The sequence below is a fragment of the Solanum stenotomum genome, chromosome 3 (assembly GCF_019186545.1).
Source record: "Solanum stenotomum isolate F172 chromosome 3, ASM1918654v1, whole genome shotgun sequence".
Classification (NCBI taxonomy): domain Eukaryota; kingdom Viridiplantae; phylum Streptophyta; class Magnoliopsida; order Solanales; family Solanaceae; genus Solanum; species Solanum stenotomum.
In genome coordinates, this window is record NC_064284.1 from 2180861 (window position 1) to 2208215 (window position 27355).

The 27355-nt window shown below is 29.7% G+C and overlaps 3 protein-coding genes and 1 non-coding gene across 4 annotated transcripts; 2 read left to right on the top strand and 2 right to left on the bottom strand.

Moving 5' to 3' along the window:
- On the bottom strand, positions 1 to 1036 carry LOC125859871 (uncharacterized). The gene is made up of 2 exons (XM_049539718.1): positions 664 to 1036; positions 1 to 316 (listed from the first exon to the last, which is right to left on the bottom strand). The coding sequence occupies exons 1-2, from the start codon at positions 949 to 951 to the stop codon at positions 224 to 226; spliced, it is 381 nt and encodes a 126-aa protein (XP_049395675.1). The 5' UTR covers positions 952 to 1036; the 3' UTR covers positions 1 to 223.
- A 1109-nt stretch (positions 1037 to 2145) lies between these two features.
- Positions 2146 to 6988, top strand: LOC125860554 (protein SAWADEE HOMEODOMAIN HOMOLOG 1). Its single transcript, XM_049540538.1, has 9 exons — positions 2146 to 2241; positions 2350 to 2435; positions 2498 to 2543; positions 2782 to 3010; positions 3754 to 3826; positions 5440 to 5491; positions 6089 to 6232; positions 6374 to 6493; positions 6581 to 6988. The coding sequence occupies exons 1-9, from the start codon at positions 2188 to 2190 to the stop codon at positions 6698 to 6700; spliced, it is 924 nt and encodes a 307-aa protein (XP_049396495.1). The 5' UTR covers positions 2146 to 2187; the 3' UTR covers positions 6701 to 6988.
- Positions 6989 to 7584: 596 nt separating this feature from the next.
- Positions 7585 to 7657, top strand: TRNAK-CUU (transfer RNA lysine (anticodon CUU)). Its single transcript has one exon. It is a non-coding gene; the product is annotated as a tRNA-Lys (tRNA).
- A 9556-nt stretch (positions 7658 to 17213) lies between these two features.
- On the bottom strand, positions 17214 to 18451 carry LOC125860861 (uncharacterized). Its single transcript, XM_049540894.1, has one exon. The coding sequence runs from the start codon at positions 18223 to 18225 to the stop codon at positions 17596 to 17598; it is 630 nt and encodes a 209-aa protein (XP_049396851.1). The 5' UTR covers positions 18226 to 18451; the 3' UTR covers positions 17214 to 17595.
- Positions 18452 to 27355: the final 8904 nt, after the last annotated feature.

The following is a 27355-nucleotide window of genomic DNA, read 5'->3' on the forward strand; positions in this document are numbered from 1 at the left end:
TGATCAATACTGTGATTCAGCAATTCTTATTCTTTTATCAAAATTACACAAACATACAAGTTAAAGAATGAAATAACACGATTACACACTACAAATCAAAAGCAGCAGCTTGACAAGGAAAATAAATAAATAAAGAATGTAGTTACTATTTCTTACCATAGATGGAAGAATACAGTGTAGTCAAGGTTAGTAAAAATCCAACCTTGTTTTAACAAATCTTTACCTAATACTCTGTATCACTTATTAGACGCCTATGCCGATTGTAATGCTTCTCAATGAAGACCTTTGAAGCCCCTTGTACAGTTCTGCGCCAAGTCTATGTACAAGAAAGAAAGAAAGAAAAAAACAAGTGATTTAGAACAAATTTATCTGTATATCATAACAATTGCAGATTTGAAGCTATCTGATACAATCCGGAAATAACTAATCCCACCATAAGTTATCCCAACCAAACCTGGAATAAACTCATCCTAAAATTATGTGTTATCCTCGTAGCAAAGGAGCCCTAAATATGATGAAATTAGCTGACTCTGTTATTATTTTTGCTAGAATGCACTGACGAATTAATCTTTATTAGAGGCGTATTTGATAATTAAATCGATCAATCTGCTATGAAATTAGCGGAGCAAAAATAGCAAGAGATGAAGAATGAATTACTCTAACCTTCTCAATAGTACCAAAAAAGGATCTGTTGTTGAGATTCCTAGCCCTAAGCTTTGCTTTTACAATCAACGCCACGGATCTTTGAGAAACTGCGGGAGGTAACAGGGATTTCCTTTCGCCGAAAACATGATTAGTAGTATCAACTTTGGTTTGTAGTGTCCTTTTCCTTCTTTTAGCTAATCTGAGCTCCTTTTTAACTTCTAGTTCAGAATCCATCTCAGCAAACTTCCTCAGTAGCTGATCTGATGATGCCTTTGTAACATGCTGAACTTTACCACCATTTTCCATTGATGATTATGTGAATTGTGAAGAAGAAATTAATAATAACTCAAAAAACAAAAGGAAACAGAGAGAGATATATGTTAATTGTGAATTGTGGAAGACGACGAGTTTGTCTCAACAACGGTTACTATGTGCCTTAATATGCGCCAAGAGTCGACCGTTGGACAATAATTTATATCTTTATTAAAATTAAGTAATTTTTTTTCCTAACATTGAAGAAAAAAACCCTCTAGTTATTTAAAAGTGTCAAAAACAGCTCATTAATTATACTATAGAGTCACATATGCTCCAACCGTTATTAAAGTGGGCAAAAGTGCCCATGTTTTGAAAGGAATCTCAAAATCAAATATAAAAGCATTAGGATATTTATAATTGAGATTAATTTGATATGTATTATTTAGTTTAGTGGGTTGGGCTGAGTCCGATTTAAAAAATAGAGGCATATTTGACCTTATAGTATATACTTAGGATAAACTTAGCTAATACACGAAGTAAAGAGATATATTTATGACATTTTTCCATGCTTCATACAAGAAAATGTCTATATAAAATAAGTAAATTTAATTAGAAAAAAAATGTGTCACGTAGACATATATAAGAAAGTTTAGGTGGAATATAAGAAATTAACATCATAGGATAATTATGCTTTTTTAAAGTACAATGACATATCTAATCCTAAAATTTGATTAAAAACAAATATATTTAAAAGGAATACTATGATTTATTTGTTAGAGAATATAATCCTTTCCCCCATTATATGATGTTATTTATTAGAATTTTCTTAAGAGATCTCTTTTCTTAAATCATAATCTTTTGGCCATCTATTTCTTCCAATTTAGAGACCATTTTGCCCATCTTTTTAAAAAGTTACATAAATAATAATAATAAAAGAAATATAAGTAAATATAATATTTTAAAATTAAGAAGTGATTTTCAATTTTAAAAGGGATCTCAAAATTTATTTGTTACCCAATTTGGCCCATTTCAGTTGAGTTTCGTTTGGAGTACTTGTGTTACATGACTCGCTCCACCAACTATCGTCATCATACACACACGTGTCAACTATCTATTGGATTACCACGTACACTAAACACTCACCTCGACTCAGAGGATCTAACTTTTTTTCCCAAACAAAGTCACAACTCTGCTTCTCTCTCAGGCAGACAGCAGCACAAAATCCCACGAAAACACTCTCTCTCTCTCTCTTCTGTATTCTGTGTTTGGTTTACACAGAAAAAAAAAATGGATGACTTGATGGAAACAGATGAAGAATTAATGGATTTCACCTTAGCTGAGGTAAATTTCAATTCACTTTCTTGATTAAATTATTGCATGTCTTTTGGATTAAATTAAATTACCAAATGTGGATAAATTTTCTGAGGATTTTCAGTTTTCTGTTAACAGGCTATGGAAATGACCACTTTCTTTAAAGGATTGAAAGGAAAATCAATCAGTCAAGAGTTGTGTCAAGAATTTGCTACCAAGTTTAGGTAAGAAAATAATTGGATTAAATTGTCTTTTATTTCTTGTTGCTAATTGTTGATTCTTGCAGTTCTTCGCCATTTCGTACTGGGAAATCTTTAATAAAAGGGGAACAGGTTTATCTCTAAACTTTGTAAATATTTTCTGTTTTTATTGCATTCTTTGGTAGTCCCTCCGTTTCAATTTGTTTATCTAGTTTTGACTTGACATTAAGTATAGAAAGTAAAGGATATTTTTTGAATCGTGTGATCTTAAACTAAAAATATGTAGCATGTGAAAGGTTGAAATTAAAGTGTTGTCAAGAAAGAACGAGACATTCTTACAAATTTTCATTATGTTTTTGTTATGTCAAAGGTGCAAAGTTGGTTTCTTGATAAGAAAAAACCAAAAGCAGCTGAAGTCCCTGTTGATGATTATGTAGAACATGTTGATGATTATGATGAACCTGTTGTTCCTAAACGACGAGGAAGAAAACCAAAATCTAAAAACGCAAGTTCATCTCTGGTGGTCTACAAAAAATACGATGCTTGTGGTTACACAAGACTCCCAGAATGTGCATATGACATGCCTCAGAGGCCCAGAGGTTACTAATTTCTCACTGGCCTGTATTAGTGTAGTGAATTGAGACTGCATTTTTGAGCTATGGTTATTCATGGTCCACATGTATGATTTTGTCCTCACTAAGGGATTAGACGTAGTTTATTCATATCGATGTATGAATCATATGAATTTTCTTTTGAGTTGCTGAAATATAGATAACTATGAAAAAAGAAGAATTAGATATAAAGAACCTTTATGTAACTAACACACATAATCACCAGTTTATAGTGAAGATGAGCCACCGGTATCTTCTTTTCCTGTTTATCTGTTTTAACCTGCTATTTCGTTGAAATTTTCTCTTCTTATGAGTTTGACAAAAAGTTTCATTCAAATGTGCCGACATGAAATACTTTGCTGGTGCCTGTAGTCTTACAAATTTAGTCTTATCGAGTTGCTTTTGTTCCCAAGATACACCAGTTTAATTTAAACAGTTGCTAGCATCTTGGTGAAACCAGGAGACAATTTACGTAATGCATATCCTGTGGTTTTAAGACATTTTATTTGATTTTATCTGTTTTCTCTGTGTTTTCTCACTTATCATGGTTGACCATAGAGAGTACTTGCCTACAGTATCGTATTATGATATGCATGAGTGCAATGTCATAAGAAAAATGATGTATTGTATTAATGATAAACAGACTCGTATTTTAAATAGAGTGCCTTGAACTTTGTAACTACTTGGTTGCTGTTACTGTCAATCTCAGACCAATGTGCATTCTATTGTAGTTTCTGCAGCAGAGATGGCCAAAGAACTCACAGGGTTGGCTTTTGAAGCTCTGTCAGCAAAGGATTTAGCTTGGTGAGTATTTGATATGTAGCTATAGCGTTCTCTATACGACAGATAGTGCTTTATTTTGCTGAGATTCCACGTGTTTAGACCTAATCTATTTCTCCTCATAGATCACAGCCTTGTAGTTTCTGATTTTGTCTCAATACTATTGGTCTTCAGTTTTGTTACCAGATATGGAAGAAGAATCGCTGCTAGTGGCCACGTGTTTAGACCTAATCTATTTCTCCTCATAGATCACAGCCTTGTAGTTTCTGATTTTGTCTCAATACTATTGGTCTTCAGTTTTGTTACCAGATATGGAAGAAGAATCGCTGCTAGTGGCCCTTTAGGTTGGAAAAATAATAATTAACGAATGACATAATTTGCATTTCTTATATACTTAGCAAACCTGCATCTTAGATTGCCAGAGGTGATAAAATGTCATGATGAAACATCATATCTCTTGTAGTTAATTTGTGCTGGTAAAAGCAACTTATGGATATCCGAGTTCAGCAGCTTGGGAGTGGAGTTTAAGAAGTTGAAGCTAGTAAAGATGTATTAAGGCATTCTCAGGAACATAACAATGATAGGAAGCATAAGATCTACTAATAAGTGAAAAACTATCACCTCATCAGAGAACTGATCTATCATTTTCTCTCAACTTCTACCATGAAATGTCGAAGAAAAATGAACATACCATACTGTAGAGGCAAGTCTTTCATACCTCGGATTGAAAGGCAAAAGTTGGCAATATTCAGTGGAATGGTTCAGGCATTAACAGGATGAGTTGGTGCTAGTCATAGCAACTCTTTGTCCTGAGCATAGAATTCTACCAAAAATATGAATGTCGTAAAGGACTAAAGGTCAACGGAATCCTGTGTGACAAAACTCCTTTCTCAATAGTAATACTAGATTTTTATATCCAATAAGGAACCAGCTTGAGTTGCTTGTATGCTTTCTGAACTTTACTCACCAAGAATTATGTTCCCATATCTATGTATGAATTCGATAAGATACTAGCTCATCCTCAAAAAACTATGCTGCAGATCTAGAATTATATACTGAGATGTTATAAAGAGAGATCACTCCGTTGCTTAAAGTCATGAAGCACTTCGGAAGCAAGCATTCATTGCTTCTCATCAGTGAAGCGAAGCAACTTCAAAGAAGTTTGCGCTTCAGACATTGAGGCACAAAACATTCCTCTCTCAATACTCTTCAGCCTTTTCTTACTTTCTTCTTTCTGTTCTTTCATTTGCAAAAACTCTTCGTATATGACTTCTGTTTTGCTGCTTCTTTGTTGGTCTCTTTTGTTCAAAATGACTTTTGCTTCTCCTTATCTCTGTGCAAGCCTTGTCTGCTTTTGAACTTTTTTCTGCGACTATCATTTGCTGTCAACTATTCTTTTTCTCCTTCTCTTGTCTGTTTCTATCTCGTCCCGATTCTCCTACTCTAGATTATGGACTGACCTTTAGGAAAACAAAGAACCACTCTTGCAAATAAAGCAAAGTTTTAATGAAGTCCTAACGTAATTAATATGAAATTAAATGTTGCAAAGTGTGTTATGCTCTGTCAGGCTCTTACTGCTGCGGCAAAATTGATATTGACCCTGTCTGACCAAGTAGCCGTTTCTCTGGCTTTTGCAGGTATGATGTGGCCTCATTTCTCAACTTCAGAGTTCTTTACACAGGCGAGCTTGTAAGATGTTTGTTCTCTCTGATCCTTTATCTGGTTTTCCTATTTGTATTGACATTTTAGACTAGAATACGCCCTTTGGTTCTTGTTTACCTAGAAGTCATAGGCGGAGCTAGGTAAGGTCAAGGGGATTTATCGATGAAACTTTATATTGTTTATACATGGCTAAAATGATTTTTTTATGTATATATAGTAGATGTTGAACTTTCTTTGGCTTCTTCGTGTGTGTACTTTTCATATTTTCAACCCCGGAAGTAAAAAACCTGGCTCCGGCTCTGCTGGAAGTTATAGTAATCTAGTGATCACGGTGTATGTGAGAGATTTAAGATATATCCTTGACCCCACTGTTAAGTAGGAAAAGTCTAATAGTGCCAGGAATCCTCCCCTAGGTTTTATATGATAGAAATGCATTGATAACTGATTTTGAAACGTAGATGATGGACTCACTTGTCACTCTTTTAAGTCGAAATGCATTTGACTTGAACAGTATATGTGGTTGAATGAGCTCCATATTATGGTGCAGCAATCAGCGTCATATCTGCTGAACTTTATGTTGGACAAAGATTTGTTCTGAAATATATGAAGTATTTCGTTTTGCAGGAAGTTCGTGTAAGATTTGCTGGCTTTGGTAATGAAGAAGATGAATGGGTGAATGTTAAAAGGGGAGTACGTGAACGTTCTGTTCCCTTAGAGCCCTCAGAATGTGTCAAGCTGAGCGTTGGAGATCCTGTGATGTGCTTCAGGGTATCATTTCATTTTGCCAACTTTTGTTAAGAATAATACTCCTCGGTTCTTAAAAACCACCATAGATATCACGAAATATGTCCTTTCATTTCTCCAAGTCTTGTTATGCTCATTTTGTAATTGTATGTTCCAAATTCACAGGAAGATGAATATCTCGCAGTATATGGTGACTCAGAGGTTGTGGAGATCCAAAGGAATTTACATGATAGTACAAGATGCACGTGCATCTTTGTCGTCCGCTATGACTTAGATAAGGCTGAGGTAAATCATTGAAACATGGCATATAGTGGTAGTATATTGATGTCAATACTCAATACTAATAATTTCATTGTTATTGTTCTGATGCAGGAGAAAATTACACTCGACAAGATGTGTTGCAGACCAAACTTCACCTATAACAAGAACAACAACAACGACAACACACCCAGTGAAATTCCATTAGTGGAGTCTGAGGAGGATAGGATGTAGTAAACTCGTGTCAATGAGCTTCAAATGCCAGATGGTTAAACAAAGAAAGTACACCTTAGTCACTAAGCATCCAAACTTGGGATAGCAGGATAAAGTGTTTCTACTCGTGTATTACGCTGAATTGTGTGTCTTGTACAAGTTTCATGAAAACAATGGTGAATAACTGTAACTCGATGGTTGGTAGAATCTTGAACAGTGATAAACTCACTGGGCCAGCACATCCGGGGAGTTGTGCTGGAATTTTGGATGTTGGAAGCAATGTAATATTTAGCATTCCCTTTGCTTGTTCTTCTTTTCTGCCCACTTTTCTATCTTGCCTTTGTCTGTCGGAAACAACCTCTCTACCTCACAAAGTAGGGGTAAGGTGTACGTATATGATATATCCCACCCTTTCCACACCTCACTTGTGAATTGCACTAGGTATGTTGTTGTTCTATATTGCCTCTTTGCTGATTACAGATTGAATGGTTTATTAGACCACAATCATAACTAGAGTTGTAATCTTAAAATTGGTCTTAAGATGATTTTGAATGGTAGTATTTGATATGTGAGGTTTTATATAGTCCATCCCAACTTACTTGATATTGAAGCATAGTTTGTTGTTGTAGAATCACTGAACTTATGGCTGGATACCAGAAAATAAATGACTCATCACTTAAAAATGATTAGAGTAATGCTTAAAGCAAGTTAAATCAAAAGATTAAAAGTGATTGAGTAGTATTTAGAACATTTCATCGAGCAAATACCAGTCCCTCTCGCAGATTGTTGAATATAAATAGATGCTGATAAATAAATAAATAAATAAATAAATAGAGAATGATACTTGTGTCTCACAAGCTTGATGAATTGGCTAAATAAATAATTTTAACAGTCTTACACAACAAGCCCGTCTAGCTCAGTTGGTAGAGCGCAAGGCTCTTAACCTTGTGGTCGTGGGTTCGAGCCCCACGGTGGGCGTTTCATTTTTTAATTTTTTTAATCACTTTTGGCCGTTTCATTTTATTTTTTTTCAATTTTAAGATTGCACTAGGTATAAATTTTATTTTCACAAGAAATGGACTATGAAGTTAAATGCATATAAATATACATTTAAATTCATATCAAACTGAACAAATAAAGACACGTGTTTACATGGCATAATACACGTAGAACTTCATTTAGGATGCAAAGTGTCACGTAGAACACATATGTCTACTTGTTTGAGTTTAAGTAGATACTTATGACATCCAAAATTAATGAATATAAATGTGAGGCAAGTTAGAGGGTATAATGTCTAAAAGCTCAGGCTCGAAAACTGGATTCCACCTAATTTTTGCTCAAAGGTGAAAGGACTGCTAAATGGTTTAGCAGAGTCTTGTGAATCCGACATCAATTATCATTGTTGTTTCATTTCTAGTTTAACTTTACCTATATTCAGAAATTGGCACTATATTATTGGCTCTCAACATTTAATATAATGTTGGTTTCCATCTATTTTTTATGTGCAACTATAATACTGTTCATGAGAAAAAAGGAAAAATGATCAAACAAAAAGATTGATATTTGATAAAAGAAAAGTGATTGGGGACCTATTACAGCTCTCCTTAGTTAAGTGCGCGCCCAATCATAGAGGAGGAATTAAAAGACAACAACAATAATTTCACTTGTGGTGAGCAATGAGCGGAGCCATCTTAGGTGAAGGGTGGTCAGGTACTTAATATTCGTCGAAAATTATGAAAGGTATTAGGTATAGAGGTTAAATATGTTATTATGGTGACTGTATATTGAATTTTACACATTTTAAAATAACTAAGAAGAAAATTTACATATTCTTCACCAAATTTCTGATCCATGAAATTGGGCTATACAAATTTGCATTGACCATTTCTTCGTAATTTAAGCTCAACTGGTGTCATCAATATCATTCATCATACAAAATAATTTAAAATAGGGTGAAAATTATTTACGTCTCCCAACTTTACTTTAAAAGTTAAATTTCTTCGACAATTTTCAATCCCCACTTATATCAATTAATATTTTAAAATAATTTTATTTTACTCTTATATTATCAACCTTTATTATGATATATTTCTTTTTAAAAAAACTATGTAATATACAAATTTAGAATAAAGTAAAAAAGCATATCTAAAATAGCAATAGATTCAAAGCACGCAGAAAAAACAAAAATGAGAAATTGCATATTCAATCGTGCTAAAGGATATATAACGATTCCTTAATACATTATACATTATCTAAGTTGGATAATAACTGTATAAGAAGATAAGGATGAAGACATGTATAAATTCTCATTCATATAATTAAAAGGTATGGTCCTTTATAGATTTATTATCATCTTCATATTCATATATCCCAAGAGTTCATAATACATTGCTAAATAATTGTTGAGTGACACGTCCCTTTAGCTAGCTCACTTTATACAAAAGGTGCTCTAATTATGTTGATGTTTCAGCTTTATTGAATTGCTATAGTTCTTTTTCCTTATATAGAGGCATCAATATATGGCATAATACTATTTAGTATATACCTTCCTTAACAATGGTGTTAGTGGCCGTTTGGTTGGTGGAATATGAGATTTAGTCACCACATAAAACTCCTTAATATTATATAGTATGGTTGATGTTTTTGAATATTCTTTTTGTTTTAATTTATGTGGCATCGTTTGACTTGACTTAATTTAAAAAAGAAAAGGATATTTTTGAAATTTATGGTATAAAATAAATCATGAATATTTGTATGCTTATAAATCATTTCATCATTTTATTAAGGGTTGAGGGGGAATTTCGAAGTAATGTTTTTTTAATTATAGAAAGGTAAAAATTAATATTTCTTTTTGAGATAAACTAAAAAAAAGTGTTGAATGGAGATATAGAGAGTAATGTATATACATAAGTTATTTATATAAAAAGGAAAGAGTGTCACCTAAAAGACTCCCTCGTTCTCTTCAAATTTATTGTATTTGTCTTAAAAATATCAAATAAAACTTGATTCTACATTATAATTATCACATAATTAGTCTTCCAACCAAATAGGCTCACTTCTTTTTTTTTTTCTTTTCTTTTTTAACTCCTCCAGGAGTTCCCCATCATTTTTACTTTCTTGATGACTCGAACTCACAATTTTCAGATTGGAAGTGAGGGTGTTTATCATCCGAACAACTCTTTCACATCACATATCAGAGGGGTGTTACTTTTAGATTGAAAGTGAGGAGTGTTACTAATAGTATTTTATTTTTATGCCCCCACAACAACAAAAACAATATGATCTTATTTTAGTAAATACTTATGCTACATTTTTTTATGTTTTTAAATTTGAGAAATGGATAAATTAGTAAATAGAGGGGTTGCTTTTTGTTTTTGTTTTTGTTTTTTTGTATGTACGGAAACATGAGTTGTAAAAAAAAAGGAAGAGATTTGATTAGTGCAATATGAGGAGTTCAATAATTGAGCACCACTTCCCAGTGCCCTTCCACACTCAAATTTTCTTTCTTTTTGGAATTTGCTTTTAGGTTTTAATATTTTCCAATTACAATGTCTGATATTTTTATTTTTTTTTTAAAAAAAAAAAACCTATTCTAATACCCAAACAAAAACTTTGTACGCCACAATCCACACAAATGAGCATACGTGCGGAAAATAATAATAAACTAAGCTACCCATTTATTAACAGAAAAGGGTAAAAAAAAAATCTTCTTTTAACGTATTAAAAATGATTTTTAATTTAAGATTTCAGACACGAGCCATGAATATGAAATTGTTTTTGGTACAAAGCATTTTTGATTATGAAACAAGGATTCGAAATTAGACAGCCTCAATATAAATATATCTGATGAAAAATAAAAAAAAATATTGAGAAAGTGATTAATTGAGTTATTTCTACCCAATTGATCACGAAAAGATGTGAAATAGATTATTCAATGCAATTATTGGCAACATGTATTCAGGTAATTAATGTGTTCTTCAATTATCAAATCCCTTTTTTCAAGTTGATATAGTTAGACTGTTGATTGTAAATTAAAAAAAAAAGGTCTTTTGACTTTTGTGTTGTCATGTAAGAACATAAATTGAATGGGTCACAATAGAAAACCTAGTTTGTTTGTTTTTGTTTTAAGACCACAACTTGTCAACTTTATGAAAGGTGGTGGGTAGTTGTGGGCAAGTCTTAGCAAAAAAAAAAAAGTTAGGTAGTGTAACTTTCACTAAAGCCACCTTCCCTACCTTGATCGTATAATTATATTCACTCTTTTATGACAATTTTAATTTTAGTTTTATACTTCCTCCGTTCATTTTTAATTGTCATGATTTTCTTTTTAAAGTCAAACTGTAAGAATTTTGATTAACATTTGATATATTTTTTCATCATATTGATATGCAAAAAATTGCAATTTATAGTACATTTCGTATAGTTTTTGAATATCTAATATTTTGTTTAAAATATCAAATAAATGTAATCTAATTTAACTTTGAAAATTAGTCAAACTGATTTTCGAAAAGCGCAACATGACAAATAAAAGTAGACAGAGGGAATCTGTCTGTTTCAGGAAAAAAAAAGTTTTTTCTTACATAATTAACATCTAAAAATAACACGCAAGATATTTGAAAGACATAATACATAAACATGACATTTAACTTGGCGTCCGCTGACTACTATGATCTTTAACTTTGGGTGTGCATAAGTAGACACTTAAACTTGTATAAAATTGAACAAATAGATACATTCGTCCTACATGGCACACAATTTTGTGTCCTACGTAGCGTCCTACGTGTATTAGGCAATGTAGGACACGTGTGTCTACTTATTCAATTTTATACAAGTTTAANCTTTTTTTACATATCAAACATCTGAAAATAACATGCAAGATATTTGAAAGACATAATACATAAACATGACCTTTAACTTGGTGTCCGCTGACTACTATGATCTTTAACTTTGGGTGTGCATAAGTAGACACTTAAACTTGTATAAAATTGAACAAATAGATACATTCGTCCTACATGGCACACAATTTCGTGTCCTACGTAGCGTCCTACGTGTATTAGGCAATGTAGGACACGTGTGTCTACTTATTCAATTTTATACAAGTTTAAGTATTTTGTGCACACTCAAAATTAAAGGACATAATTGTCTGTTAAAGTCAAGTTAAAAGTCATGTTTATGTATTATGCCTATTTGAAAATATCATTTTCTTTTGCTCAAAAACCATTTCATTTGTGTAGCAGTGTAGGTTTTGTGGTAATACACATTTATAAAAGAAAAAGTCAATTAATTACCCACATATATACCAGCTGAAATTAGTGGGTACATCTGCACCTGCCCTTAAATATTGTTTTTGTCCTTGAATGTTTTTTTTTTTCAATTTGGGGAAATTTGAAAAAAAGTCAATATCATGCACCTTGTTTTCTTGAAAAAAATAGCATGCATGCCATGCATCTTCTTTTACTTCACTATCATGCCCATCTCAATTGGTGTTCCGCTTTTTATATTTATAGGAGGAATAAATATCTCTATTTGGAAATAGGTTCTTTTCTTCTGTTTCATTTTAATTGGTCTGATTTAATACACTAATCCTTAAAAACTTTTATTCAAATTGTATGTGTAACTAAATTAACTTTATCGGTGATATTTTGAACTCTAAGTTTGATTATTACTGTTTCATATAGTTATTTAATATTAAGGTTAGCTAATATGTGGAAAAAAATATATTTACTTATTAAAATAGAAAAGTAAATATAAAAATTCATTTTAGTATAAATTAAAGATGAAGTAAAATGAAATAGAGAAAATGCTATATTGTTTATTATTTTGGCCAATTAGCTATTCCTTTATTGGATGCCCATCTCAGTAAGTATTAATTTCTAGTGTTACTTTAAAAGAAAAGACATAAAGTCACTATTAAAGTTGTTTCGAATTTTCAAAAAGATATCTTAACTTTGTGGGTGTGCTATTACCCCCATTGAACAACTTCACAATAGTATGTATACCCCATTTTTCACCAAATACCACTTATACAAAAATATTTATAAGTCACGCACTAATAGCCACTTTAACATGTGTTAAAAGTAATTTTTCATTATTTTTATTTGATTTCTTTGCTTTTCTTTTTCTTTTTCTTTTTCTTCTTTCTTCGCCTCAACCTCTTCTTATGTCATTCCTTTCATGGCGATGAACAGTTGCCAAACCCGCTGTGACGGGATGGAATTTTCCGGTAACATTACTAATTATTTATCAAACTACCACAAATTAATTTATTTATGAAAATAAATATCATCAAATAATCAAAATTTAAATATTCAAAATATCACCAAGTTAAAATCTGACATTTAAATCACCTTCTTCTCCAACTTCTTACTCCCAAATAGAGTTTCCCATAGTTTCACTATTCCCAAATCTTAAACTTGATTTGTAGTAGGAATAAAATCACTAAACTTATTTGTTATTCAAAAAAAAATAAGAATGAACACAATAACATTAGTTTTTAAAAAATAATGACCAGAAAGGAAAAAGATCAAAAGAATTTTTTTTTGAAGAAAGACATAGATGCCCAAGAAATATGGGTAAGCTAATGATGATAGGGAAGATGAGAAAAAAGATTTGAAAATTAAAAACTATTCCTAATAAAGCTTAAAAAAATTAATACATAGGTTTTTATATTTTTTTCAAAATAAGTCAAATTGGGAGTGCCATATGACAATTTTACGTTGGTCTGAAGCTGTATGAATAGTCCTTCACGCGCCCATATTTTGTGACAACACGAGTGGTCTTAAAATTAGTCAAAAGGGTATATTTATTGTGGATTTAGATGGTTTCGTGGGGTAATAGGACACCCACAAAGTTAAAGTGACTTTTTGAAAATTCAAAACAACTTCAGTGGTGATTTTAGGTCTTTTCTCTACTTTAAAAGTTATACTCTTTGTTTAAAAAAGAATGAACTACTGTTTTTTAAAAAATATTTTAAAATGAATATCTCATTTTCTTTTTTGAAAACACTTTAATTTTAACTCTTCACCTGACATATTTAAGACCAAATAAGTTTAAAAGACATTTTGATACATTTGACATAACTTTAATATAGGGTTACAAGATTGAAAAAAAATATTTATTTTCTTAAACTCCGTATTAAGTTAAAGTAGGTCATTTTTCTTTTATACAGAGGGAGTAGTTTACTTTATTTGTTAAACTTTGATTAATAATTTTGCTTATATTAGTCTCACAGTGAAAAGTTGAAGAATGACAAAAGCGTACCCTAATCATTACGTTAATAAATTTTGCACATTCAATATGATTGTAACTTAAATAAGTTACATATATATATTTTATGTGGAGGTTATCATTGGTTTTGTGGCCTCATTTGATAACTTCGCCTTTAAGATATAAATTTAAAATATAAAATGTGTTGCTGGTTTTGAATTATTTTCAGAGAATTCCAATTATTAACATGACAAGAAATGTCAAAGTTTTGAATGAGTAAACGAAACGTATTACAACTTTAATTTATAAGTTACTAAATTGACATAACACAGAGAAATTTAATACTATAGGGTGTCGACTTGCCTTTATAACTTTTTTAAAAAAATTTAACCATGGGGTCAATGATTAAAACCCTTTTGACATGATTGAAATATGTTGTTGAGTTTATCCAATTTAATTAACTCTGTCATTCTCTTTATAATAAATCGTAGTGTTTAAGGAACATTATTAGACAAGTGTCCAATTAAATCACATAATCAATCGAAATTTCTGACTTTATATTTGTTATTTGGCACTTTAATTTCATGATAAATAGAATGTGATAAGTATTTTAAGATAAAAAAAAACCTTTGAGATTTACACGTGGATCCTTCGAAAGATGAAAAATGTTAAAGCTTGTATTTCTTCCTTTCTGGAACACTTTTTCCAAATTCAACCAAAAACTAAAAATACTTTCGTCAATTCAACTATTAATCTTTTGACTTATCACAATTGATGATGTCATTATGAACAAATTTACTGTGGAATATATAAAATGATGATTGAAGAGTAGGTGCATTAACAATCGCAAAAATGATTTCCTATACTCACTTAAATTAAAAGTGAATATATTTTATAAAGAAAAACATAAAATTGAAAAAATATATATTTATAAAGAATCACCAACTAAGAACATAACAATCGCCAGCGTACCATTAGTTAAATACTCAAATTAATTAAAAGAATAAGTCAATTTTGTGACAATCAATTATTATTTGGGCATACGACCAACAACACAAATTCAAGTACACTTAAAGTTGGACTGGTGGAAATTAGTCCAGGTGATTAATGAAACTTATTAATTACATAATCAAAGAATAATTCTAAAGATCATACAAGTTTAAGTTCAAACTTTTAATTAATGATAAAAAAATAAAGAACTTTTACAATCAACATACCATATCTTACCTACAAAATTTAGTAATTTAGCTAGAACTGGCAAAAGATCATAATCCAATTAATTAATTGCGACTTGTTTTATCTTTACCATAAGAATCATAACGATTAGAATGTTTTCATTATTACTCATATACCTCATAAAAATATAACCCAAGTTTTCGTTAAAATAGAAGTGTCACTAAAGCTTGATTAGACAATCTCAATTGTTCAATCCAAATGTATTGATAGATTTACCTTGGTAATTAGAAGGGGTACCAATTTTATGACCTACAAATACTTTTTAAGTCATATAATTTTTCTTTTTGGCTATCGATAAATTAAAATATAACTTAAGAAATCCTTGTAACGTTTAAATTATTTTATTTTATTCAAAATATAATCAATCATAACATAATTTATTTTTTAGGAAGCACATCAGCATCATTTTTTTCAATTTTTTAATAAAGGAACAATTTTGGAGACCTTCTTTTATGTTTAGCTTCATAAACAAATCTCCCTTGTAATTTGTTATATATATGCGCTTACTTTCTTTACTTTATTTTGTTTTGTTTTATTTGTAACAGTTACTTTAATTTATTTATTACTAATGCAAAATGGAACCAAATTAAAGTTGTTTTTTCACTAATTAAAGCAACGGTATTGAAGGGAAATATAGTGAAATGACATGTTAAGCATGTAATAAAAGATTTTACAAGCAAGTTGAATATTTGACAAGTGTCTCTCAATATTAATTATTGATCTACTTTCACCATTAACACTTAAAGTTGAGGTTTTTAATTAATGACAAAAAGTTAGAACTTTAACGAACAATATATCTTGCCCACAACATTTAGCCAGAGCTGACAGAAGATCATATCCACGAGAGATCACAATTCATTTAATTATTAGTAATTCATCATTAAGTTAAAGTGTCATTGTAGAGCCTGATTATGCAGTATTCGCTCTGATTTAATTTGTTTATCGGATTTTAATTTGATATTAAATTTGAAGAAGTAAAAAGAAGTTTTGAATATTATAGTTTTAAACTAAAAAATATATAAAATAAATCAAATGTCATTTAATTTTATGATTTTAAATATGTCATGTCAGTAGAAAGAGAAATTATTTTTTAAAATATAAAAAAGATAAGACAAACAATGGAAAAAATTGTTATTCAACCCAAATATATTGATAGATATTTACCTTAGTAAACACGAGAATATTAATTTTATGATTCATTATGAATTAAATAAAGAGAACATTGTTACTCAACCCAAATATATTGATAGATAGTTACCTTAGTAAACACGAGAATATCAATTTTATGATTCATTACAATATTCTTTTCTTTTAGTTATGTAATTATTCTCATAGGATTAATCGTTAAATATTATTTAAGAAATCTTTGCAAAATTGTTTTATTTATTCAAATTGCAATAAGTCATAAAAAATATTTTCTATATCACACTTTCTTTCGATTTATATTTTATTTTTTGGTCTAAAAAGAAGCAATTACCACTATTGAAATCAACATATATACCTTTAGATGTGTTTGTCAAAGAAAGTTTCCAGGTAAACACCCACCTTAAAAAGCAAGAAGTTACATAAACAAAATAAAGTAAAAAATAAATAAAGTGGCATTATTAGTTTAACATGTTTATAGGAGATTTGTTTTTGTAGTTAGTGGAATCACATCGGTAAATTCCGCTCCATATTGTCTCCGTTGGGGACATTAATTCCCGTTGACATAATATCATAATCGGAGATTTTGGATTCAAATTTTATGTATGGAGAAAAATTTGTTGATAACGTCATTTTACATGAATTCTATAGTGTGTGATTTGAGACACTGTGTGGAAAATCAAAAATAACATTATACCTCAACATTCTTCTTAAGTTACAATTCAGTTTTTGCCTCAGAAATAATGAACTACTCTATTAGAATTGCGTTATCCACGATAATATTTACATCAAGTTAATAAATCACATGACATAGTGCATTTATACATAGTTGTTTCAATAATTAATGTTATATAAACACCGACAGATAAAAATAAACAGTACGAAGTTACGAAACAAAGTAAAGAAAGATCGAGCTATATATAGAAAATTATTGTATTCAAACTTTCAGGACTTTAAAACATCTGAACAATTATATTTCATTGCATTGCAACTTTTTTTAAAAATGGCAAAATTTCATCACAACTATATACTAAAGTAGGACTACATTTTATTTTTTGTTTGAATAATCCCAAAATGCCCCGAAAGGGAAAAAAACAAAACCAAAAACTCCCATGAAAGCAGAAATTTTATACATGCAATAAAAGCATATACACTCTTCATAGCTCCCAATCTTCTTCATACAATTTACAACACTGAAACTTCCAGCTGATAGTTCCTGCGTCGTTGTTTGTTATTGCATTGGCCACCATCTCCGCCACATGCATGAAGTTCTCAATAGAAATAAATATATATTTATATACTAGCAACAAGAGATCTGAGAGAGTTCGGGCTTAAGCACCACCAGGGGAAGATTGCCTCATCAAATCCCTGTAGAATTTCGAAATAAATTTCTCAGCAGCTTCATCAACTTGACTATCTTCTTCAACATCTTTCAGCGGAAACGGAGAATCGGTAATCCTCAACTGCCTCACCGTCGGAGTCCTTCCAAATCCGGGCAGATTATTCGCCGGCGATGCATTAGCACTCTGAATCATTTCCAAAGCCTTCATCACAGCAGCATTCATCACAACAACATCGTCGTCTGCGGTGGCCGGAGCGTGTGCACACGGAAAGAGATGAGCGTGGTGCTTACCGCGCTTGTTGAAGTTGAACGGAAGGTGAAAAGCTGGGTACGCTGGGCTGTTACTGCAACTGAACTCGTACTCGCTGGATGGAGCGCGTGCTAACACGGATTCGGGAGTTGAAGAAGAAGCTGATGATGAAGACGATGAAGAAAATTGGTGCGCGTGGTGAAACATGAGATTATGAAATGCGGCTTTGCTAGCGATTTTTCCACGCTTCATGAGTAAGTTGAAATCGAGCATGAATTTTTTCTTTGAGATTCCTTTCCTCAGCATGAAGAAAGCTATTCGCACTATATTCCAGAATTTCTTTGCTATAACTGGCAAATTTTGCTCCATTTTTTTTCTTCTCAACTAAATTCTTATAAGATTCGAGAATTGTTTGATTTGGTTTCTGATTGAGAAAGATGGAATTTGTGATTGGATTTGAAAGAGAGGAGAGATTATATGAGAGAAGAAATGTTTTTTGATTTGTTGGAATGAAAAAAGTGTGAACCTATGAAGGGGTATTTATAGTGCTTCCCTAGAGGAACACGATTACACGAACCACTGAAGTACTTGAATTTCTCTTACTCCTTTTTATTTATTTATAGTTATCTCATATTATTTTATAATTATTTTCTTCGTTCACTTTTTACTTGTCACTTTTATATATAAAAAAATAAAAATAAAAATTTCATAATTCACCATAGCATTAAATAATTGTTTTTTAAATCATTTTTCAAGACATCGTAATAGATGATAGTTTGATAAAATATCTATATCAATAATTATTTATAATGCGTGTGTCAAATCAAACTGTAACAAGTAAAAAGTGAGAGGAGGGAGTACAAAATTAAGATAAATACAATCATGTTTTTATCATTTTAACTTTGTAATTCATTTTTTTTTAAACCTCGACAAATTTGTAAAAACAATTAAAAATTTACTCCAATTTAGATAGTACATTTCGAATTTCAAAATTTAAATAAATTTATATTATTTAAATATTTTAAACAGTCTATATAGTATTTTTATTTTTTTTTACGTAATTTACAAACACAACACATGACACATTGAGGCGATATGAGACGAGAGAGTACTAATTTTGTGACAGGAATTCTATGTGCTTTATTGTTAAGTTAAAGTGACACATTGAGGCGGTCTACAATATAAAATTCAATATTTAATTAGCTCAATTATTAGTATTGGAAGTGGTGGTTGGTCATGGACTTGTTTAAGAAGAGTTTTAAGTCGTTAAGTATGTTAATTAATAATTAAGTTTCTCTATTCCTCCAATTATAATTGTCACACTTTCTATACCTTTGAATAGAAAAATGTTATCGTTCCTTCTTAATTTAACCGACTTATTTTGTTTATAACAAGATTTTCTAAGTAGTAATTGTACTAGAATTTTATTAAGGTGAAATTGGAAAATGGTTGATTTCTTTTTGAACATATTAAGTTTGGTATGGGGAAATATCATTAAAATTTAAAAACTATGAAGCTATTAAAAAAATATATATGATAACTTTTTATTACGATCTAATGAAAAGGGAAATAGAGGAGCGTCGAGTTAAGAGGGCATTTTCGTGTTTTAGGCGAGAGGAACTTGGGTTTGTCGTAGCTACTTTGATGTAGCTTCCCATACATGATATAACTTAATAGTGTGTTGACCAATTTGACCTTTAGCCTAGCTTTTTTGTAGGTTACTTAAGGGGGGTCTCATATTTTCTTTTCAAAGTTACAATTTACCCATACTTTCTTTATGTGTTTATATTTTTTTTATATTTTTTTTATAATAGAGCAGCTTAAAGCTAGTTGGTCAATTAACTTATTTACCCTTATGGCTCAATTTCCTTCTATTTATATTTAGTGTTTTTTATTTCCCTTATTTTTTAATATGTGATGTATCTGAAAATTATGAAGAGCGTGATACTATAAAATATAAATCACAATAATAAATAATTTTAAATATTTATAAAAATACATATTAAATTTTTGGTTGACTCTCAATATTTCACCTATGTCACATAAAGTGAGATAAAGAAAGTAACATATATTATGTTAAAGTACTATAAATTATAATACTTAACAACTTAAAATGTTTATAACATATATTACAAATTTGATTGACTTTCAAAATTTCACGTGTCAAAGGCTTATGCCCTTGAGTACTTTACATAATATGAAATGAGGGAACTCCTAATGTGAAGGTAGACTCAGATGATCTTCTTATTCAAGTAGTTAACATTTTCCTTCGGTAAGCATTTCTTAGGCAAAGAGCTAATTTGCGCATCCAACGATAAGATAAATGGTCTTACTTTTCTTTTGTAATCTGTCAATAGTAATAGATGAAAAAGTTGTGCATAAATTGGAGTGACATAAATTACTATACATCACAATGATCAACAAGTTGAAATATTCAAATAAAACTTGATTGAATATATCTAATTCTAACCATGCCATATATATTGAGATAAATAACATAATATATATTAGGCTCGTGCTTACCTGAATTTTTGTCATTTGATTCATAAATGTTTATCAAAATACATTTTTATCCTAATAAATATATTAGTATTTTAGGAAGACCAATATAATCAATAGTTATTTTATAACGTGCTTCCATTTTTTTTGGATTACAAATCTGGTTTTATTAATTATCATCACGTACTATATCTCAAGTGATGATAATTTATTTATTAATAGGTTGATAATAAAGATAAACCTAATGTTAATTAAATTACCCGTACAGTTGGTACAAGTTGGATATTTTCCGTATGATATTTATTTAAAATATACAAGTACACATTAAAAAGGTATCTCAAATGATTTTTTTGAAGTAGAAGAAAAAGAGAATTAAAGAATTTAAATAAACTTGTCTTTTGTCTTTTGTCATTGTCGTCTAGTTTCCAAAACCCTAAAAAATTGTTAGTATAATGATAAAAACTTTGAGCCGTTTGAGAAAAAAAAAAAAGATTTCTTAGGAAGAGAGGTTTTCCCAAAACACGTGGACTTTCCTGTCAGGGAAAGGAAAGAACCTCTTTCCTAATTTACTTAACCCAAGAAACCCCTCTTCTTTTTTTTGGTCCAAATTACTTCCTCCGTCCCTATTTACTTGTCCATATTTCCTTTTTTGGTTGTCCCTATTTAGTTGTTCATTTTGACAAATCAAGAAAGGACAACAAATTTTTTCCTATTATACCCTTATTTACACTTCTTGAAAATTGTAAAAGTGTATGTTGTTTCCCTCCAATTTATTTCACTTTAATTCAAATAAGTGGTTGTAATTTTGAAGTGAAAAGTTGTCATAAGGGTAAAATTGTAACTTCACTGTGCTAATCATTGTTGCCTTAATCTGTGTGTCATTTCTAAAGTGGACAACTAAAAAGGGACGGAGGGAGTATCTTTTTGTGAAGGAAATAATGATGATGATTTCTAAAAGCCCAAATTATGCGGAATAGTAAATATTTAGCCTTTATTAGATATTATAGTTATAATTAAAAAAAATGTAATTCACGATTATAGTTTTTCAATTTTTGCTATTCGTCTAATTTGTATAAATTATGAATTTGTATAATTCAATTTTTGATTGAATAAATTTAGAATTTTATATATGTTTGCCCTAAATATTTGTATAACAATTTATGAAAAATCATAATAAATTACTCTGTTGGTATATTGACAAGCAAAGTTCTAAAAAATTCTTAAATGTATAAATACATAATTTATATATACTTACCATATTTGTATATTCGCAGGCGAAAAATACAAACAAGGTGAAATATACAAACCACAGCTTCTATAGCAAACAAAATTATAGCTATAGAGTGTAATTATCGAAACTCTAGCTATGGAGCCTTATTATGTCTAATTATCTTATATTTGCTATTTCTAAAGTTTTCTCTTTCTTAAATTATGTTTAATTCTTTAATATTTTTGTTCTTTTTTTGTTTCATTTTATTGTTTTGGCCCGTTTAGATTAAATATGAAAATTTCAATGTTTATACTAAAATTACAAATTAAATTCAATATAAATAATCTCAATTGAATGATTTTTTTAAAGTTCGATTTTAGATAAAAGATTTGAAAATTTCAATGTTTACACTAAAATTACAACTTAAATTCAATATAAATAATCTCAATTGGATAATTTTTTTAAAGTTCGAGTTTAGATAAATGATTTTGACTTTTGAGCTGTTAAGACAAGTCTTAACAATTTTAATGCACCTAATAATTTGCTCTTTAAATTATATATAACTTTCTAAAATTAATAAGAATTGATGTCATTTTACCGTCTATGCCGTATATTAAGTTTTACACTCATGGAACATTTTCATTTTTATTTAGATGCATCATAAAAAAAAGAATACATGATATTAGAGATTGACAATTAAAATATTTTACGTTAATCAATGAAACTATATGGTGTAGCACAAAATTCATCAGGAGGAACTCATGTAGTTAATTAGGCAAATATTACATCGACAGCTAAGTGTGATGTTTCGTTCAGGAATAACACCTTGTTTGGATGATTGTATTGTATTGTATTATATCGTATTGTATCGTTTGAATTCATAGTTAGATAACGACGGAAATACTTACTTTATATAAATTTGGTGTGATCGAGTCGTTACCTTACCTTAACATATTTCATCTTTATATCTACCTTTTTATTGTAGCTTTACCATGTACCCTACTTTTCTTGTACGTTTATTATTCAAGTTATTAATGTGTGACATTATGTAATGACGAAAAACGATATAATCTATCAAAACACTGTATTTATTAAAACAAAACAGTACGATATAATATAACACAATATATTACAATAGATATATATATTATGAAACAATACATAATAATCGTTCATACAAAGTGTAAGGGATATGATAAGTCATGAGATGCACATACATGTAAATATATCATTGTGCTTAGTGTATTAATTTGTTTTTTCCCCTCGTAATTCACAAGTCAAAAATTCTAAAGTAACATTTAAATAATAAGAAGTGTATTTGAAATCTTAATATAACAATTGTTTTATATATCCTTTGTTGTTGTTTTTCGTTAAAGGAAAATATGAGAAACTTCTAATCTTTCACCTTTGTTGGTAGTTTTCTTTACACCCACCCCCCCACCCCCCAACACCCAATTTTAAAACTACTGTATGTAGTACACGTTCGTCCCAAAAATATGTTTGTCAAGTTGTCAATGTAATTAATTGTTTTTTCTCGTCACATTGACATGAGTAGAATAATCACATAGTCAATTTTAATTTTAAAGTGTCAAAATAAGTTACAAGTTACAACAATAATACTAACAATATAGACAATGTAATTGACAAGTGGAAAAGATAAAATGTATGTAAATATTATTATTACCTCATTATAATAGAGAAACGTGTTAAAGAATGACAAAAGTTCCACATCGATGGTTAATGAGATGGGTGGACTCCTTATAAGGCTTGGGCAATCCTCCTCCCTTTGAGCTAACTTTTGGGGTGTGAGTTAAGCCTAAGACCTAATTTAACATGGTATCAGAGCAGGGCTCATCTCACCCGATGTTGGGGCCCCCAAAAATCAAAATTGCCCATGCCCTAGATGCTAAGCACTGAGCGTGAGGTGGGGTGTTAAAGAATGACAAAAGTCCCACATCGGTGGTTAATGAGATGGGTGGACTCCTTATAAGGCTTGGGCAATCCTCCTCCCTTTGAGCTACCTTTTGGGGTGTGAGTTAGGTCTAAGACCTAATTTAACAGTTTTTGATAGACAATTGACTAAAAATAAAATAAAACACATCTCATAACTATTTGAAAGATAAAAGTTTAAAGTAATAATTAAACATATTAAATGTTCTAAAGATAATCAAATGATTTTTTTGAAAAATAAAATATAACTAGTGTAACTCATATAATTTAAATTTTGAAACGTGAAATTGGGATCATGTATAATGGGTATAAAGTTTTCCCATCTGAAATAATTAAAGTGTATTTTGAGTGTCTCAAATGTACTACAATACACAAAATCGAGAACGTTAACTTTGAAAAATCAAAATCTTCACGACTTTTTCAACTCTCGACTTTTTACTTTTTTCCAGTTTCACTGGGGTTCATTTATTCCTTTCTCTTAATTAATTAAAAAATACAGCTGTTTACAACTAAATAAATATTAAAAAAATCATAACACAACAAAAAATATCTCCAAAAGCTGAGCATGCGCTTAGTGATTAAATTTAGGGAGTTTCCCTCCTCATGCTTTTNAACAATATAGACAATGTAATTGACAAGTGGAAAAGATAAAATGTATGTAAATATTTTTATTACCTCATTATAATAGAGAAACGTTTCTGATAGATAATTGACTAAAAATTAAACAAAACACATCTCATAACTATTTGAAAGAGAAAAATTTAAAGTTTTAATTAAACATATTAAATGTTTTAAAGATAATCAAATGATTTTTTTGAAAAATAAAATATAACTAGTGTAACTCATATAGTTTAACTTTTGAAACGTGAAATTGGGATAATGTATAATGGGTATAAAGTTTTCCCATCTGAAATAATTAAAGTGTATTTTGAGTGTCTAAAATTTACTACCAAGCTTTTGAAATACACAAAATCGAGAACGTTTGAACTTTGAAAAATCAAAATCTTCATGACTTTTTCAACTCTCTACTTTTTACTTTTTTCCAGTTTCACTGGGGTTCATTTATTCCTTTCTCTTAATTAATTAAAAAAATACAGCTGTTTACAACTAAATAAATATTTAAAAAATTCATAATACAACAAAAAATATCTTCTAAATCTGAGCATGCGCTTAATATTTAATTTTCATTTGCTTATTTTATACTTTAGGGAGTTTCCCTTCTCGTGCTTTTGTTTACACTTTTTGAAGCTCTATACACTTTTAAAACTTTTCAAAGTGATTAAATTACTAAATATAGTAGCAATAATTAAGTCGTATTAGTGAAAAAAGCAAAAAGGATTTTGCAACTGGGCGTTTTATTTGATCAATTAAGTTACCTAATTAGACGTACTTTGCATTTGGACTGTACTTGTTATGTAACTTTAATTTGTACTAAATGACTCACTTTTTTTTCTGCTATAATTGAAAAAGAGAAACCCACTACTTAAGATTTTTTTTCTTGCAAATTTCACGTGTTCTCTGATTCAATAGCTGTGTAGCACAAATGTTCATATTCGTACATTCTATTTTGTTTTTATTTTATTCATCTCAATTTATGTTTAACCGTTTGATTTGATCGATACAATATTTTTAAAAAAGAAATTTCATATGCTTTTTTTTTAAATTCATCATTTTATTAAGAGTAAAAGAGAAATTTTAGATATTAAGTTTTTTCGAATTATAAAAATTTGAAATTTTTTGGATAGATAAAAAGAAAGCGTGTCACGTGAATTTGAGACGGAGGGAAAAGATAACTACTGCAAGAAGATTATCCTCTTGTACAGTTGTACTCGTAATCTAGATTGGCCCATTAAAGATTCTTGTACAGTTGTACTCGTGGATGTAAGTTTATATTAATATTTTATTTTCTTTTTAATAGTTATAAAAAAATAAAATTATGCTAATTATGTTCCTAAATCCGTGACTGATGGTGTAATTTTCTCCTACTATTATAGGCATTTAAGACAAAGGCCCAATTCAATCTTAATGGGCTTGCTTAAACAATCCCATATGACGGGCTCTAAATCTTAATGGGCTTGCTGAAACTTCCTCTTACCTTTGATTAAGATATGTTACTTTTAGGATGCGAAAATTAGCACATGAAAATATGATCCCGTTAACATGAACAACTTTTGATTGATTTAGCCATTTTAATTCATCTAATTCAATCATATGTTAATTTAAATTAATTCATGAGAAATCCAAATAAGATGACTTCGTGACATTTTTACTACTTCATCTTCAAATGCTATCAATAGATAATATTTCTCTTTGATCACTTTTACTTGTGCACTATTCCAAAATAGATTTTCACTTTTAATATATCAAAAAAGAATTTAAAAAAATCATATTTTACCCTTTGTATCAATTACCTATTCCCCAGAATCATTTTCAAGACTCGGAACTAAACACTAATTAACAGGAATAATATGATAAAATAATCTTATCAATCATTATTTTCTTAACGGGTGTGTCAAATGTCACGAAGGGAGTAATATTTAAGCTCTTCTTGCATTCACCTCCACATGAATAGAAAGAAACCAAATGATCATAGATATTTTTCAACTTTGGACATATATCAACCATGAGAAATTCTAAGTGTATGTATACTTAAACATCGATATTTAAGTTCAGCCACAACCAAAGTCTACCACATTTTGCTTTAACCAAAAAAAAAAAAAGTAGAGGTAGAGGTTTAAATACATGTTAGTTTCAATTTTCACCAGTATTAATTGATAGGATATAAGTACGTATATGTATAACATGATAACTACAGTATCACGAGAATATTAGGGTGACATTGATAGTTCAATAATATTGTATACGTACTATTTCTAGTGGAAGAAAAAAATGTAGGTAAAAAATAATACTAACTTGTATTGAATGGTCGAAATAAGCAAACTTGTGATCATGTCAACCAAGTTGATCTTCTTCTTCTTCTAGTGGCTAATGATAGACTCCATAACTTTTTTGTTTATACAGACAAAGATATACTTTCTGAGTTGATTTTTATTCTCGTATGGTCATTCAATTGATAGTTATTATATCAAAAAGTCATTTTTTTTTTATTTTGAAGAAAATTAGAATTAACAAGTATGAAACTTACAAATTATTGAATACATGTACTTAAAATCACAAGGAAATAAATTTGAGAGGGGTACACTCTTGGCTTCTTCTTAGATTTACTTCTTTTATAATTTGACTCTCCTAAGTAAAAAAAATTAATTCTGTCCCTGTATATGGAACATACACTTACAAACCATAGAATAAAGGTTATAATTTTCATAATTTTTTAAATAATGAAGTCGTAAAATTCATTTTTACTTGTCATGTAAAAATGAGATAATAAAATAGAGTATCGAGTAAACATGATGTAAATCATGAATATTTATGGATTTAAAACTTTTAATCCACATCGGAAAGAGGACAAGTATTAATTTGTCATTTCTTTTTTAGTTTGTAATGTATGTACCGTACGTACGTCTAGTTGATCGACAACATATCTAGCATGTATAGTTGATCAAAATAATAAAAATTCAGTCTACATCCATGTATGAAAATTTAAATTCAGAGAAAAATCTAGCACATTCAAGACTATCGATACAAAAATAGAAATAAAAAGTGACATGTAAGTTCCCATGGTCCACAACTTTGTAACTTTTCGTCTCCCAACTTGAAAAGTGAAAACAACAACAGTAGCCAACTACTATAAATACCTACCTATTATCTTCATCATTTTACATCCTTAGCCAACATTATAAATCTCAATAACAACATATTTGACAATATTCATAATTCAAA